Genomic DNA, 12,168 nt, shown 5'->3' on the forward strand with positions numbered 1-12,168 from the left:
CCAACCTCTATTTGCTCCCTGGTCCACAATTCTATGAATTCAAATTGTCATTCTTCTTTACAAATCTCTCCATGACCTTGTGCCACCTTTACCATCCTGCCTTCTCCAGCCCTACTTCAGATCCATGACTGTTGGTCCTCTAATGCTGGCTGGCTCCTTCGCACCTTCTCCCACTTCACCATCTGTGGCAGAGCATTCAGCCATTTCACTGTTCTCCAGAACTCCCTACCTAAATCCATCCCCTCCTTGTTACTTCTCTCTCATCCCTTCTAACTCTCCTTCCATTGCTGGGCTTCTGTTTCACCTTTAGTGAAGCACTCTTTACTATATGAATGGCATATATAAATAGGAACAGGAGTAGGCCATTTAACCCCCCAAGCCTGCTCTGCCATTCCATGAGAACATGGCTGATCTGCGACCTAACTCCATATACCCGCCTTTGCCTCATATCCCTTAAAACCTTTGGTTAACAAAAATCTATCCATTTCCGATTTAAAATTAACAATTGATCTAGCATCCACCCTTTGTGTGCAAAAGTGTTTCCTAATTTCACTCCTGAAAGGTCTGGCTCTAATTTTTAGACTATGATCCCTAGTCCTAGAACACCCAACCAGCAGAAATAATTTCTCTCTAAAAGAACATAAGAAATAGGAGCAGGCGTAGGCCATTTGACCTTTCGAGCCTGTTCTGTCATTTAATAAGACCATGCCTGATCTGATCATGGACTCAGCTCCACTTCCCTGCCCGCTCCCCAGAATCCTTTATTCCTTTATCGCTCAAAAATCTATCACTGCCTTAAATATATGCAATGACCCAGCCTCCACAGCTCTCTGGGGCAGAGAATTCCACAGATTAAAATCCTCTTTGGGAAGAAATTCCTCCTCATCTCAGTTTTAAATGGGTGGCCCCTTGTCCTGAGACTAGGCCCCTTAGCTTTAGTTTCCCCTACGGGTGGAAATATCCTCTCTGCATCCACCTTGTGGAGCCCCCTCATTATCTGCCCTATCCCCCTTAATATCTTGAAAACTTCGATCAAATCACCCCTTAACCTTCCAAATTCTAGGGAACACAACTCAATTTGTGTAATCTCTCCTCATTGTTTAACCCTCGGAGTCCGGATATCATTATGGCAAATGTAAGTTGTTGTAGATCCCAGGAACCCAGAACATTGGAACAGGTTTATGTACACAGGGATGTGATTCTGTCGCTGATTTTAACGATGATCGTACGGGCTCGACGGGCCGAATGACCTTCTTCAGTGCTGTAATTATTGTAAGTTTTCACAAAATGTAAGAGAAAATAGAAAATTCAGGTGTAACAAACTGCTGCAGAGAAATTGACCATACACGGCTGGTTACCCGAGCAAACCGCTTTTGGAAAGAAAGGCTGGGCCAACGTGCCATAATATCACCGCTCTTCCCTATTTTAAATGTTTTTGTAAGACTTTTGTAGCTGTAAATCACTTGGAACTGTTTGGGAGAGTTTGTACTGCTTATCAGTGCATCAGTGTGGGTTTATCTGGAGTAACCTGTACTGATGTATAAACAAAACATCACCCAGATACAAGAAACAGCCCTGAATCGTGTCATAGAAACGTAGAAAATAGGTGCAGGAGTGGGCCATTCGGCCCTTCGAGCCTGCACCACCATTCAATATGATCATGGCTGATCATGCAACTTCAGTACCCCATTTCTGCCTTCTCTTGCTACCCCCTGATCCCCTTATGGGTAAGCGCTGACAGTGCAGAGTTAAAGAGCTTTTATTTATGCTGCTTGTAACCTTTAGGATCTTTGCGGGATCACACTTTTCAGACTTCCGAATGCAGTTTGGCTGGAGGTTTTCCCGAGAGGCCGCTGTTGCTGTGTTGGGCCAGTTCCGAAGGCAATGGGCGGAGCTTGAGCCTGAGCTCCGGGAAATGGACAAGGCGTCAAACCAATACCGGCACCTTCCAGGTCTGGCAAGCAGGAAAGCTGCTCCCAGCACGGCGGGCGGCTGGAGTCGGGAGGCGGACAGAAAGTTTGACTTCTTGTGGTTTCCGTGCATGGCCCCTTAGAGCCCGAGCGGGTCAAGGTGCAGGAAGAGCAGAACGGGGATTGCTGACATTGTGCCAGCCGCCGATAGAGCCTCTGTGTGAGCATCACATGCAAACAGCAAACTCGAAGCATGAGGTCGCCAGGTAGTTCTGTTCTTTCAGTTCCAGTGACATTTGTTGCAGTGTAATTGAGCGAGTGTATCTGCTTCTCCCAGTTAGCGTTCAGGCCAAAGCCGCTGGGATTGAGTGTGATACATGTTGCTTGAACACTCGCGTTTGTCGGACTGTTGCTGGTGTTGGGCGGGCTGCTCAGTGTGTTTCTGGCATTGCCCTTAGAACCATAGATCCAGCACTCAGCTGTCCGCCAGCCTGTACCTGACACACCGGGGCTGGGGGCTGCCTGGGGTTCATTGCCAGCAGCATTTTCCAATCCTGTTCCTATCTGACCCAGACCCAGACCCACTTGGCTGCTTGTACCTGGAACGGGGCAGGGTTCTCTCTTACTGTCCATCTGGCACTACATAGCGTTGTGACCGGGAAACCCAGCATCGGAAGTCGTTCACTCGAGCAGTATGTACTTATCTCAAAGTGGAACTTTACCAAACTGTGCAAATGATCATTTTCAGTTGCGGGGCATGTACTCCGTCTGTCAGCCCAAAATAGAAGGTTCTCTTTCTCTGTGCTTTAAAGGGACCGCGTTTTGTGTTAATCATCAGTGTTTGGTGTGATGACTCTCAGATGTTTGTCCACGCCTCACTTAACTCAAAAGGAGTTGTTCACAGAAGGGGTAGAGCTAGTCACACTTTAACCGAGAGAAGCAAACTGGAATGTGTATCCAAGGTACAGTGCGGGACAGTGAAAGTAAATATGTCGCGGCTGACTTAGAGGCTTGCAATACATTCACAATATATGTCAGGGAAGCATTCTGTTTATTGCACATTAACATTTGACTTGTTTTAGTCACACTTGTTTTGGGCAATATTACTGTGAGTAAAAAAATCACACACCCACTGGCAGACCTTGCACCTTTGGGCAACATGGTTTGGGACAGATACTGCAGACAGTGAAACCAGTGTTCTCATTGATATAGTTGTTAAGCCTCTGAGTCAGAAGATTGTGGGTTCAATTCCCACTCCAGAGATTTGTGCACAAATCTAGGCTGACACTGCAGTGCAGTGCTGAGGGAGTGCTGCACTGTTGGAGGAGCCGTCTTTCAGATGAGACGTTAAACCATTAAATGTTAAATGTCTGCTCTCTCAGGTGGACATAAAAGATCCCATGATTTTGAAGAAGAGCAGGGGAGTTATCTCCACTATCCTGGCCAATACTTATTCCTCAACCAACATCACTAAAACATTATCTGGTCATCATCACATTGCTGTATTTGGGAGCTTGCTGTGTGCTCATTGGCTACTGTGTTTCCTCCATTAAAACCGTGACCACACTACAAAAAGTACTTCATTGGCTGTAAAATGCGGCTGCAAAGTGCTTTGGGATGTCCGGTGGTCATGAAAGGCACTGTAGAAAGGCCATTCTTTTCTTAAGTTACACAATCATATTACTTGATACTGTAAAGTAAAGCAAACTGATCATAAGGAAAGTGCCATCTGCTTATGGGACACAACGACATTCCCCAGCATGAATCATCAAGAAAATGAATTGTGCAGTTAGAACAAATTAAGCTGCAAGTTTCTGTTTAAAAATCTTTAATTTAAAAATGTACGTGTTTCTTAAAATGAGAATTACTAGGTATAAACAAGTCACTGGGAATGTTGGATATGATAGTTGTCTGTTAAGCAGGGCTGTGTGCTATTCAATTGAGTCTGCACAATAGATAAATATAGTATCCAAGAATCCAGTGTTGTGTAATTAGAAACATAGAAACATAGAAAATAGGTGCAGGAGCAGGCCATTCAGCCCTTCTAGCCTGCACCACCATTCAATGAGTTCATGGCTGAACATGCAACTTCAGTACCCCCTTCCTGCTTTCTCGCCATACCCCTTGATCCCCCGAGTAGTAAGGACTTCATCTAACTCCCTTTTGAATATATTTAGTGAATTGGCCTCAACTACTTTCTGTGGTAGAGAATTCCACAGGTTCACCACTCTCTGGGTGAAGAAGTTTCTCCTCATCTCGGTCCTAAATGGCTTACCCCTTATCCTTAGACTGTGACCCCTGGTTCTGGACTTCCCCAACATTGGGAACATTCTTCCTGCATCTAACCTGTCTAAACCCGTCAGAATTTTAAACGTTTCTATGAGGTCCCCTCTCATTCTTCTGAACTCCAGTGAATACAAGCCCAGTTGATCCAGTCTTTCTTGATAGGTCAGTCCCACCATCCCGGGAATCAGTCTGGTGAATCTTCGCTGCACTCCCTCAATAGCAAGAATGTCCTTCCTCAAGTTAGGAGACCAAAACTGTACACAATACTCCAGGTGTGGCCTCACCAAGGCCCTGTACAACTGTAGCAACACCTCCCTGCCCCTGTACTCAAATCCCCTCGCTATGAAGGCCAACATGCCATTTGCTTTCTTAACCGCCTGCTGTACGTGCATGCCAACCTTCAATGACTGATGTACCATGACACCCAGGTCTCGTTGCACCTCCCCTTTTCCTAATCTGTCACCATTCAGATAATAGTCTGTGTCTCTGTTTTTACCACCAAAGTGGATAACCTCACATTTATCCACATTATACTTCATCTGCCATGCATTTGCCCACTGACCTAACCTAACCTATCCAAGTCGCTCTGCAGCCTCATAGCATCCTCCTCGCAGCTCACACTGCCACCTAACTTAGTGTCATCCGCAAATTTGGAGATACTACATTTAATCCCCTCGTCTAAATCATTAATTCTAGTCCTCTATGACACGACTGATATAGTTTCAGTTGAAAATAAATTATTTTTTTCAATTAAAATTAAGCCCCAGAAAAGAGAAGGAAGCTGAATAGTAATGTTAAACAACATTTTGTGCAGCTTTTTTTTCAAAATATGAATGGATTAAAAATAAATTGGTATATTGAATGTTCAAATATTGGGTTTTCTTTAAAATAATTTCAGTGACTGAATAACTGTACTGCAGTACCACTTATTATGCCTGGCTGGAGGCAAAGCTGATATGTTGGTCTTGGCAAAATTCAATAGCATAACAAATCAAGCTTTGGCCAAGGCGTTGCTATCAAACAATAGCTGAGCAATAAACTTTCATTTCCTGGGATTGGCAGGGAAATCCTTGCAGTGGCTGTCAGTTTTATATTTTTGGAATTTGTTTTTTTTAAGGATTCTTCCTGACACATTTTTAATTCTTGGATTATATTTGTACAATCTGTGATGAAACCGCCAGGCGCCATAAATTGTCAGGGATTTAATATCCTGACGTGTAGTTTGGGATAAAAAAAATCTCCAGTGCTTAATCTGAGAGATGCCTTTTTTTTCCTACAACAATAATTTGCCCTTATGTAGGTGCTCCTTGTGTTAAAGAAAATGCCTTTTGAGTACTTAACAAGGTGGAAATCTGGATGCTGAGCAGAAAAGGAGTAATACTTAGTTAGGGGAGGAGACAGATGGAAGGCATGGCCAAAGAGAAGGGATTGTAGGAAGCTTCTGAAGATATGGCAGGGGCAAGAAGAAGAACTGATTTTGGGAGAGAATTAGGAGGACAGTTATGTAGTAACTCGGCAGTGTGGATCAAACAGTAAATAGGATGTCAGTGGAATGAAGAGTATGGACAGGGAGGTATGGTTGGAGGAAAGTGTAGAGTGAGATCTTGGAGAATTCAGCAGTGAGTACTTGGATTCTGAAATTAATTCACTGGGTCCAGAAAGCCAGTGGGGCTTATGTGCAGGACTTTGTATGGGAGAGGACAGGGGGCCTTGGAGTTTTCAAATAGCTGGAGTTTGTGAAGGGTGAAGGTAGAGAGGCTAGCGAGAAGGATGTTTATTAGGGTTTCAGCAACAGTGGGAAGTGGTAGATACATTAGCAATACCGTTTTTGGAAATGGCAATCAACTGGATATGGTTTCCCACATTAAAACAGTGACTGCACTCCAAAAGTACTTCAGCACTTTGAGATGTCTGGTGGTTGTGAGAGGTGCTAGTCTTTCTTCCCTTCCCTTCTCTCTTTTTTTCAAAAGCTTAGTTTGGATGAGGTGTTAGTGCGTCTCTGGGTTTAGCTTGGTCACTTTTACGATACAGCTTTTTATTTCCAGTTTTGTTTAACTGAAGTCAAATTCTCAAAATGCCACAGTGGGATTTGAATTCTGGATTATTAGTCCAGGCCTCTGGATTAGTTTTTCAGTAATCTTTACCCACTGAGATAACAAATGAAGTTAAAATGCAAAATTTCAATGTAAAATATTTCTCCCTCAGTAATATAAGGGACCAGAATTATTTGTAAAATGAAAGTGTGGAATAGGAAGTCATTGTTTAGATTGTTTGAAGCATTCCTCATGCTTTTTCTTCATGGGGAGACGACTGGCCTCTTTCTTATCTCGTTCAAAGGAATGGCTAAGATCATGGACATGTCCGTGTGGAAGATTAGAAGCATTAACGCACATGTTACAATGCCCTGTTTCCCACTCTTTTCCCCCATAATAAGAAAATGCCTTTTTCCCTGGATTTTATTCCGAAGTTTATTAAGCGAAGTAGAGGCACAGTTCTCTCATTGGTAAAACCTACTGTTGCTGTACCTGATTATTTTTTATAATACTGCTCCTTGGGATTTGGAACGGCTTTCAAATCTATCTCAAGGTCCAGTACAATCACGGACTTATTTTTGTACAGTTTGCTGGTGCCTGCCACCAGACTGGAGTACAACACATTAAGCTGCTTTGGATTATGCTCCCATAACTCTGCAGTTCTATTAAAAAACAGAAAATGCTGAAAGAGCATAGTAGGTTAATCTGTATCTGAAATGTAAAGATAGTTGAATTTTTCAGATGGAAGCTTTCATAAGAACTCACTCCTATATTTTAAATAATTTTTATATGTTTACACGCAGCTCCATAATTTATGAAACCTATTGTATGTCGATCTGTGAATAGTGCCATGAGATCTTGTCTACCTTTTGAATGTGGGTGTGAAAATACCTTTGTTTAATGTTTATCTGAAAGACAGCACTTCCAATAATGACTGGAGCTTTAATCCATAATCTCCTCGCACTCAAGTGCTGTGTTGTCCTGTCAACTGAGCTAACTGACACTGCTGACACCAGTATGTACTTAAGGAATGAGCCAATTTGTTTGGTCCTGGTCTCTGGGACTTGGTTTGGGGAGGGGCCTTTGTTGTCTCTTTGCTTGGGATCAGTTACTTGATTTCAGACAGAGTACTTGCAGTTGATTTAATTCCTCATCCTATTTTGGTCTGCTCTCTCCTGGGAGAAGGCTTATGTGTGCACCGTGGTTGTTGTGCAATGGAGTTTATGTTAATTATTATGTTACCCTCTGGGACTGGATGGTGTGTGCACAGGAAGAAGAAAAAATCTTTACAGATCCAGTATAGCTTATGAATTTTGCTTTTGCAACATCAGAACTTCAAATAAGGGAGTCTGGTATAACAGTTCCAGACTCTGACTAACCTCGGTATCAGAGAACCTTGAAATGAAGGCCTATGGTGGAAAAATAAAACTTTTCAAAAAGCTTTTTTTTTGAATGAACCACGTACGAATACTCAGTTACACTTAAAGCTGCAATTTTACATTTGTGATGAATATACTCTTGGAAGTACCTTCACTCCTTCCAAAAAGTACAATCATATTTAAGGATGTGGAGATATTTGAAAATTTGTGTGAGAAGCTGCTTGAAAATATTACGTTATAATTTTGTGTGGCTGAAGATTTAAGTTAGTATTTTGGTCGATCGGCCTTTTTGTGTCTCAGACACAGGATCTTGGTTACAAATGAGGGAGACTAACAAGTGGAATTTTAAATTAATGTTTCAATATCTGGATTTAAAAAAAGACAGTCTAGCTTTAGGGGAAGATGTACGTATTCAGCTCATTTCAATCTCTTTAAATCTTTAGAGCTCTGTCACTTTAATAGACCTGGAACAAAACAAAATCAGCACTGAAAGGTAACACAGAATTACAGAGAGAGTTTTCTTCTGAGGATTTGAGCAAATGTTGCCATGTGCAGCAAGTGCCCCAAATAAGCTCCCTTGCTGTGTTTCAAGCTGCTTGCTTACAATGCAAGTGCTACTTTTGGTTTTGTCTTGTTCTTATCGTTGGGTGGGGAGTGCATGAGTCATCGAGACACAAGAGTTTGGAAGAGAGGACAGAAGAGAAAAACGGTTACAGTTAGCAACATATAAAGGCAGTTTCACTCCTTGGTTTGAGATTAGAATTCAAGTTTCTATAAACATAAAAATAAGAAACAACAGAAACATTAACCCCTATACAGGAAAGTCACTGCCTCTGAACTAATAACTATATTAGTCTAGGATTGCTGATCCTAAATACTACATCCCATTCTTGTGCAGATTGGCTAAATTGGCATAGATCATATTAATTTATTAACTAAATTGGTTACAGAGAGGGAAAATAGAAAGATCAGCTATGGTTCATTGTGTGTGTGTATGTGTGTGCGCGCGCTCTCACGCCGCCATCTTAGGACTGAGATGAGGAGAAACTTCTTCACTCAGAGAGTTGTTAACCTGTGGAATTCCCTGCCGCAGAGAGTTGTTGATGCCAGTTCATTGGATATATTCAAGAGGGAGTTAGATATGGCCCTTACGGCTAAAGGGATCAAGGGGTATGGAGAGAAAGCAGGAAAGGGGCACTGAGGGAATGATCAGCCATGATCTTATTGAATGGTGGTGCAGGCTCAAAGGGCCGAATGGCCTATTCCTGCACCTATTTTCTATGTTTCTATGTTTCATTGAGCAAGGCGAATGTGGGAAATCTGAAATATAACGGAAACTGCTGGAAACACTCAGCAGGTCAGGCAGCATCCGTGGAGAGAGAAACGGAGTTAACATTTCAGGTTGATGACCTTTCATCAGAACTGGAAGAAGTTAGAGATGTAACAGTTTTTAAGCAAGTACAGAGCAAGGGAAAAATGGTGAAAGGAAGGAAAGAACAGAAGGGAAGGTCTGCAATAGGGCGTAGGGCCGGAGTGATTTAATGTCACAAGAGATTGTCAAAATAACTACAACTCCCAGGACACAGGAGGGTCAGTTATCATCATTGCAACAATTAGAGACTTCGAGACTTCACAGGCGTGAACCGGGAACTCTCTTTTCCTGGATTGTTCTAGCAGTGCCTGAGTGATTAATCCTGCATTCCTTGAGACGCGAGGATAATCTGGGTGTGCTGGCAACCCAGAGGCTCACATGTGGAGAATTGCTGTTTGGGCAAAGTATGGCAGGGTCCGTCACATTTGGAATTGAACCCATAAAGAGGGAGGAGACCTTGAGGAGAAATGATTAAGCTGAGAAAATTGCTGGGAGAGACTTTTTGACGATTGGTTTATTTAATTAGGTAAACTGCATTTGTAAACTCTCAGTGGGATGACACCACATCTGTGCTTCAGCCTGATTGTGTTTACTGCACTGGCGTCAAAAAAGGTGTTGCCACTGATGGAAACAACCAGGGACTGTTGAAAGAGCCTGGAGAAACTATTGTGGCTTTAAAATGAGCAATTGAATGACTGTATTATATTGGTTCTTCAATGACTGAAGCAGTGTTCTTACAGTAAACTGAAATGAGGAAGCTACCATTTCTGTTTCGCCAGATTCATCACAAAAAAATCAGGAATTAACCTTTGTGGTTGAACTTGAACATAATTCGTTTCAAAGGTCTTTTAAAGGTTCTTTGGAATCAGTAATTTCTGGCTTGCAAATGAGTAAATTCTGATCACAAAGACTGAATCATTCTGCTGTCATTTTGTTGGCTGTGCATGCAGCATGATAAAGAATTCCGGTAGAAAATGCAAGCTTGAGTATCTATAAAGGTGTTCTAAGTGCCACCTTTTAAGGTTGAACAATAACCCTCCTCCTCCTCCTCCTCCTGCTTCACCTCCATACAGGCACACAGCTGGGTTAGGATGCTTCACTGTCATCTCTCATTGCCTATTCATTTGATATTTGAGATGCTGTGATGAGGATACTGTTAACTGTTGTTATAGCAACAGCTTAGTCTATTCAATGCTGTCCCTTTTAGTGAGTTGGTTTGCTCAATAACACAGACTCTTAACCTTGCTTTTAGAACATTAAATAACTAACATTTTTGTCACTCAGTTGTCTTCAAGAATGGATTGATTAATGGAGTTGGAGTTCTCCATTAACTTGAGATAGTCCATAGAGTAACCTGCTTGACAAACTATGAAACTTACCTATAGAATCATAGAATGGTTACAGCACGGAAGAAGGCCATTTGGCCCGTCGAACCCATGCCGGCTCTCTGCAAGAACGCCTCAGCTAGTCCCACTTCCACGCCCCCTTTCCCAGTCCTAGTTACCCTGTCCCAGCATTGTTATCCTAGATCTAACAGGCCACCCTATCTTTATTTTGAAATGCACAAAAGCTTGTCATTTTACATCATTGGTATGGCTTCTGCCTTATTGAAATAATTGACCTTCCTAACCATCACCAGCTGAAAGACCAAAGTGCCACAAATTCTAGTTCAGCTCAGTGCATGGGATTGACAGATCCACAGAATGTCTATTGTAATTTTTTGTAGCACACGCTGCAAGCCCACAATTATTGAGGAGGTTGAAATGTACTACTCCATTGTTCAAATTATTTCTTGGGTGCTACCTTTCAAGTGACTTCCTTAATAAATTTACGTAACAGAGATTGACAATTCTTTGGAAAGCTAACTCCCAGCCATTCAACCGGAATTGATTGTTGTATGGTGCAAAGTAGAAAATCTATGAGAGCATTCCCATTAGGTTCTGTGAAACTTCCTGAGTACAGGCTAAAAAAGTCCCCAACACTGAAATGTTGCAAGTACAAAATCATAACTTGTTGAGGAACTAGAACTAAGTGGATCATTTTGTGTGTATCTGTGTCTGGGGTCGGCAGGAAGAGGAAGAGTATTTAATGGCATCATTCCCTTACGCTGGGGAAGAACAATACCTGCACGTTATACCACCGCCCCTTCATCACACACAGATGATGGGCTGAACTCACCATGTTGAAATAACTAGATAAACTCCTGTACTCAAAACATTACCTTACTCTAAGTATTAATGCCCCAAAGTGCAACCAGCACTGTCCAAAATATTTTATCTGTTTTTAAATACAGGAAGTGATGAAACTGAGGAATATTCTTTGTTATGGTGCACCTAATGAGAGCAGCCAGAAAGTGCAGGGATAAAGAAAGGATTGGATTTATTTTTCTATGTGCTTGGTAAAAGATTTCCCAGAGTTACTGAACTACTCCAGGACAACAATTTATTTTGACTGTCTTTATTAAAACCTCTGCTATGTAGTCAGAATTTTAAAATGCTATTTGCTAATAGTGAACTTGCTCTCAAAAGTGTGACAACTGCATTAGCAGCATCTTGCCAGTCAGTTAGTGATGTGATATAGCCTGGAAAGTCAATATATAATTCGAATTACCCCAGATATTGTTGCGGGGCAGAAGGAGGCCTATTGTAACATACCATTATCTTGGCTCTGGTCGTACTCTCGCCTCTGAGTCAGAAAGTCTTGCATTTAAGCCCCACCCCAGAAATTTGAGCATATAATCTAGGCCGACACTTCAGTGGACAGCTGAGGGAACGTTGCATTGTTAAACCAAAGCCCTGTCTGCTTTCTCAGATAGACATAAATAATCCCGTGTCCCTTTTCAAAGAAGAACAGGGGAGTTCTTCCAGTCCTAGCCAATATTTATTCCTCAGCTAAAATCACAAAAACAGATTATGTGGTTATTAATCTCTCTGCAGATTGTGGAACCTTGCTGTGCACAAAAGTGGCTGTCACGTTTCCCTACATTACATCAGTGACTACACTTCAAATGTTTTTCATTGGCTCTGAGGTGCTTTGGGATGCCTTGGAAGTTGTGAAAGGCGCTATATTAATGCATCTTTTAAATGATTTAGATTTTAGGATGGTGTGGAGAGTTGGCATGATGTCAGTTAGCTCTAGTACCTGTGTTAAATCCAGTTTTCTGTCGGTGGAAAGAATTGTAAGTGAAA

The 12,168-nt window shown here is 42.0% G+C and overlaps 1 protein-coding gene across 1 annotated transcript in view; it reads left to right on the top strand.

The window, feature by feature from the left end:
• Positions 1–1,923: 1,923 nt before the first annotated feature.
• The window catches only part of arhgef3 (Rho guanine nucleotide exchange factor (GEF) 3), a 376,120-nt gene continuing 365,875 nt past the window's right edge, over positions 1,924–12,168 (top strand). Inside the window, exon 1 of the mRNA XM_070895285.1 lies at positions 1,924–2,176. Within this exon, the coding sequence (XP_070751386.1) occupies positions 2,142–2,176 (35 nt within the window). The 5' untranslated portion in view covers positions 1,924–2,141. The remainder of the gene's footprint in view (positions 2,177–12,168) is intronic.

This window comes from Pristiophorus japonicus, chromosome 12 (assembly GCF_044704955.1).
Source record: "Pristiophorus japonicus isolate sPriJap1 chromosome 12, sPriJap1.hap1, whole genome shotgun sequence".
Taxonomy (NCBI): domain Eukaryota; kingdom Metazoa; phylum Chordata; class Chondrichthyes; family Pristiophoridae; genus Pristiophorus; species Pristiophorus japonicus.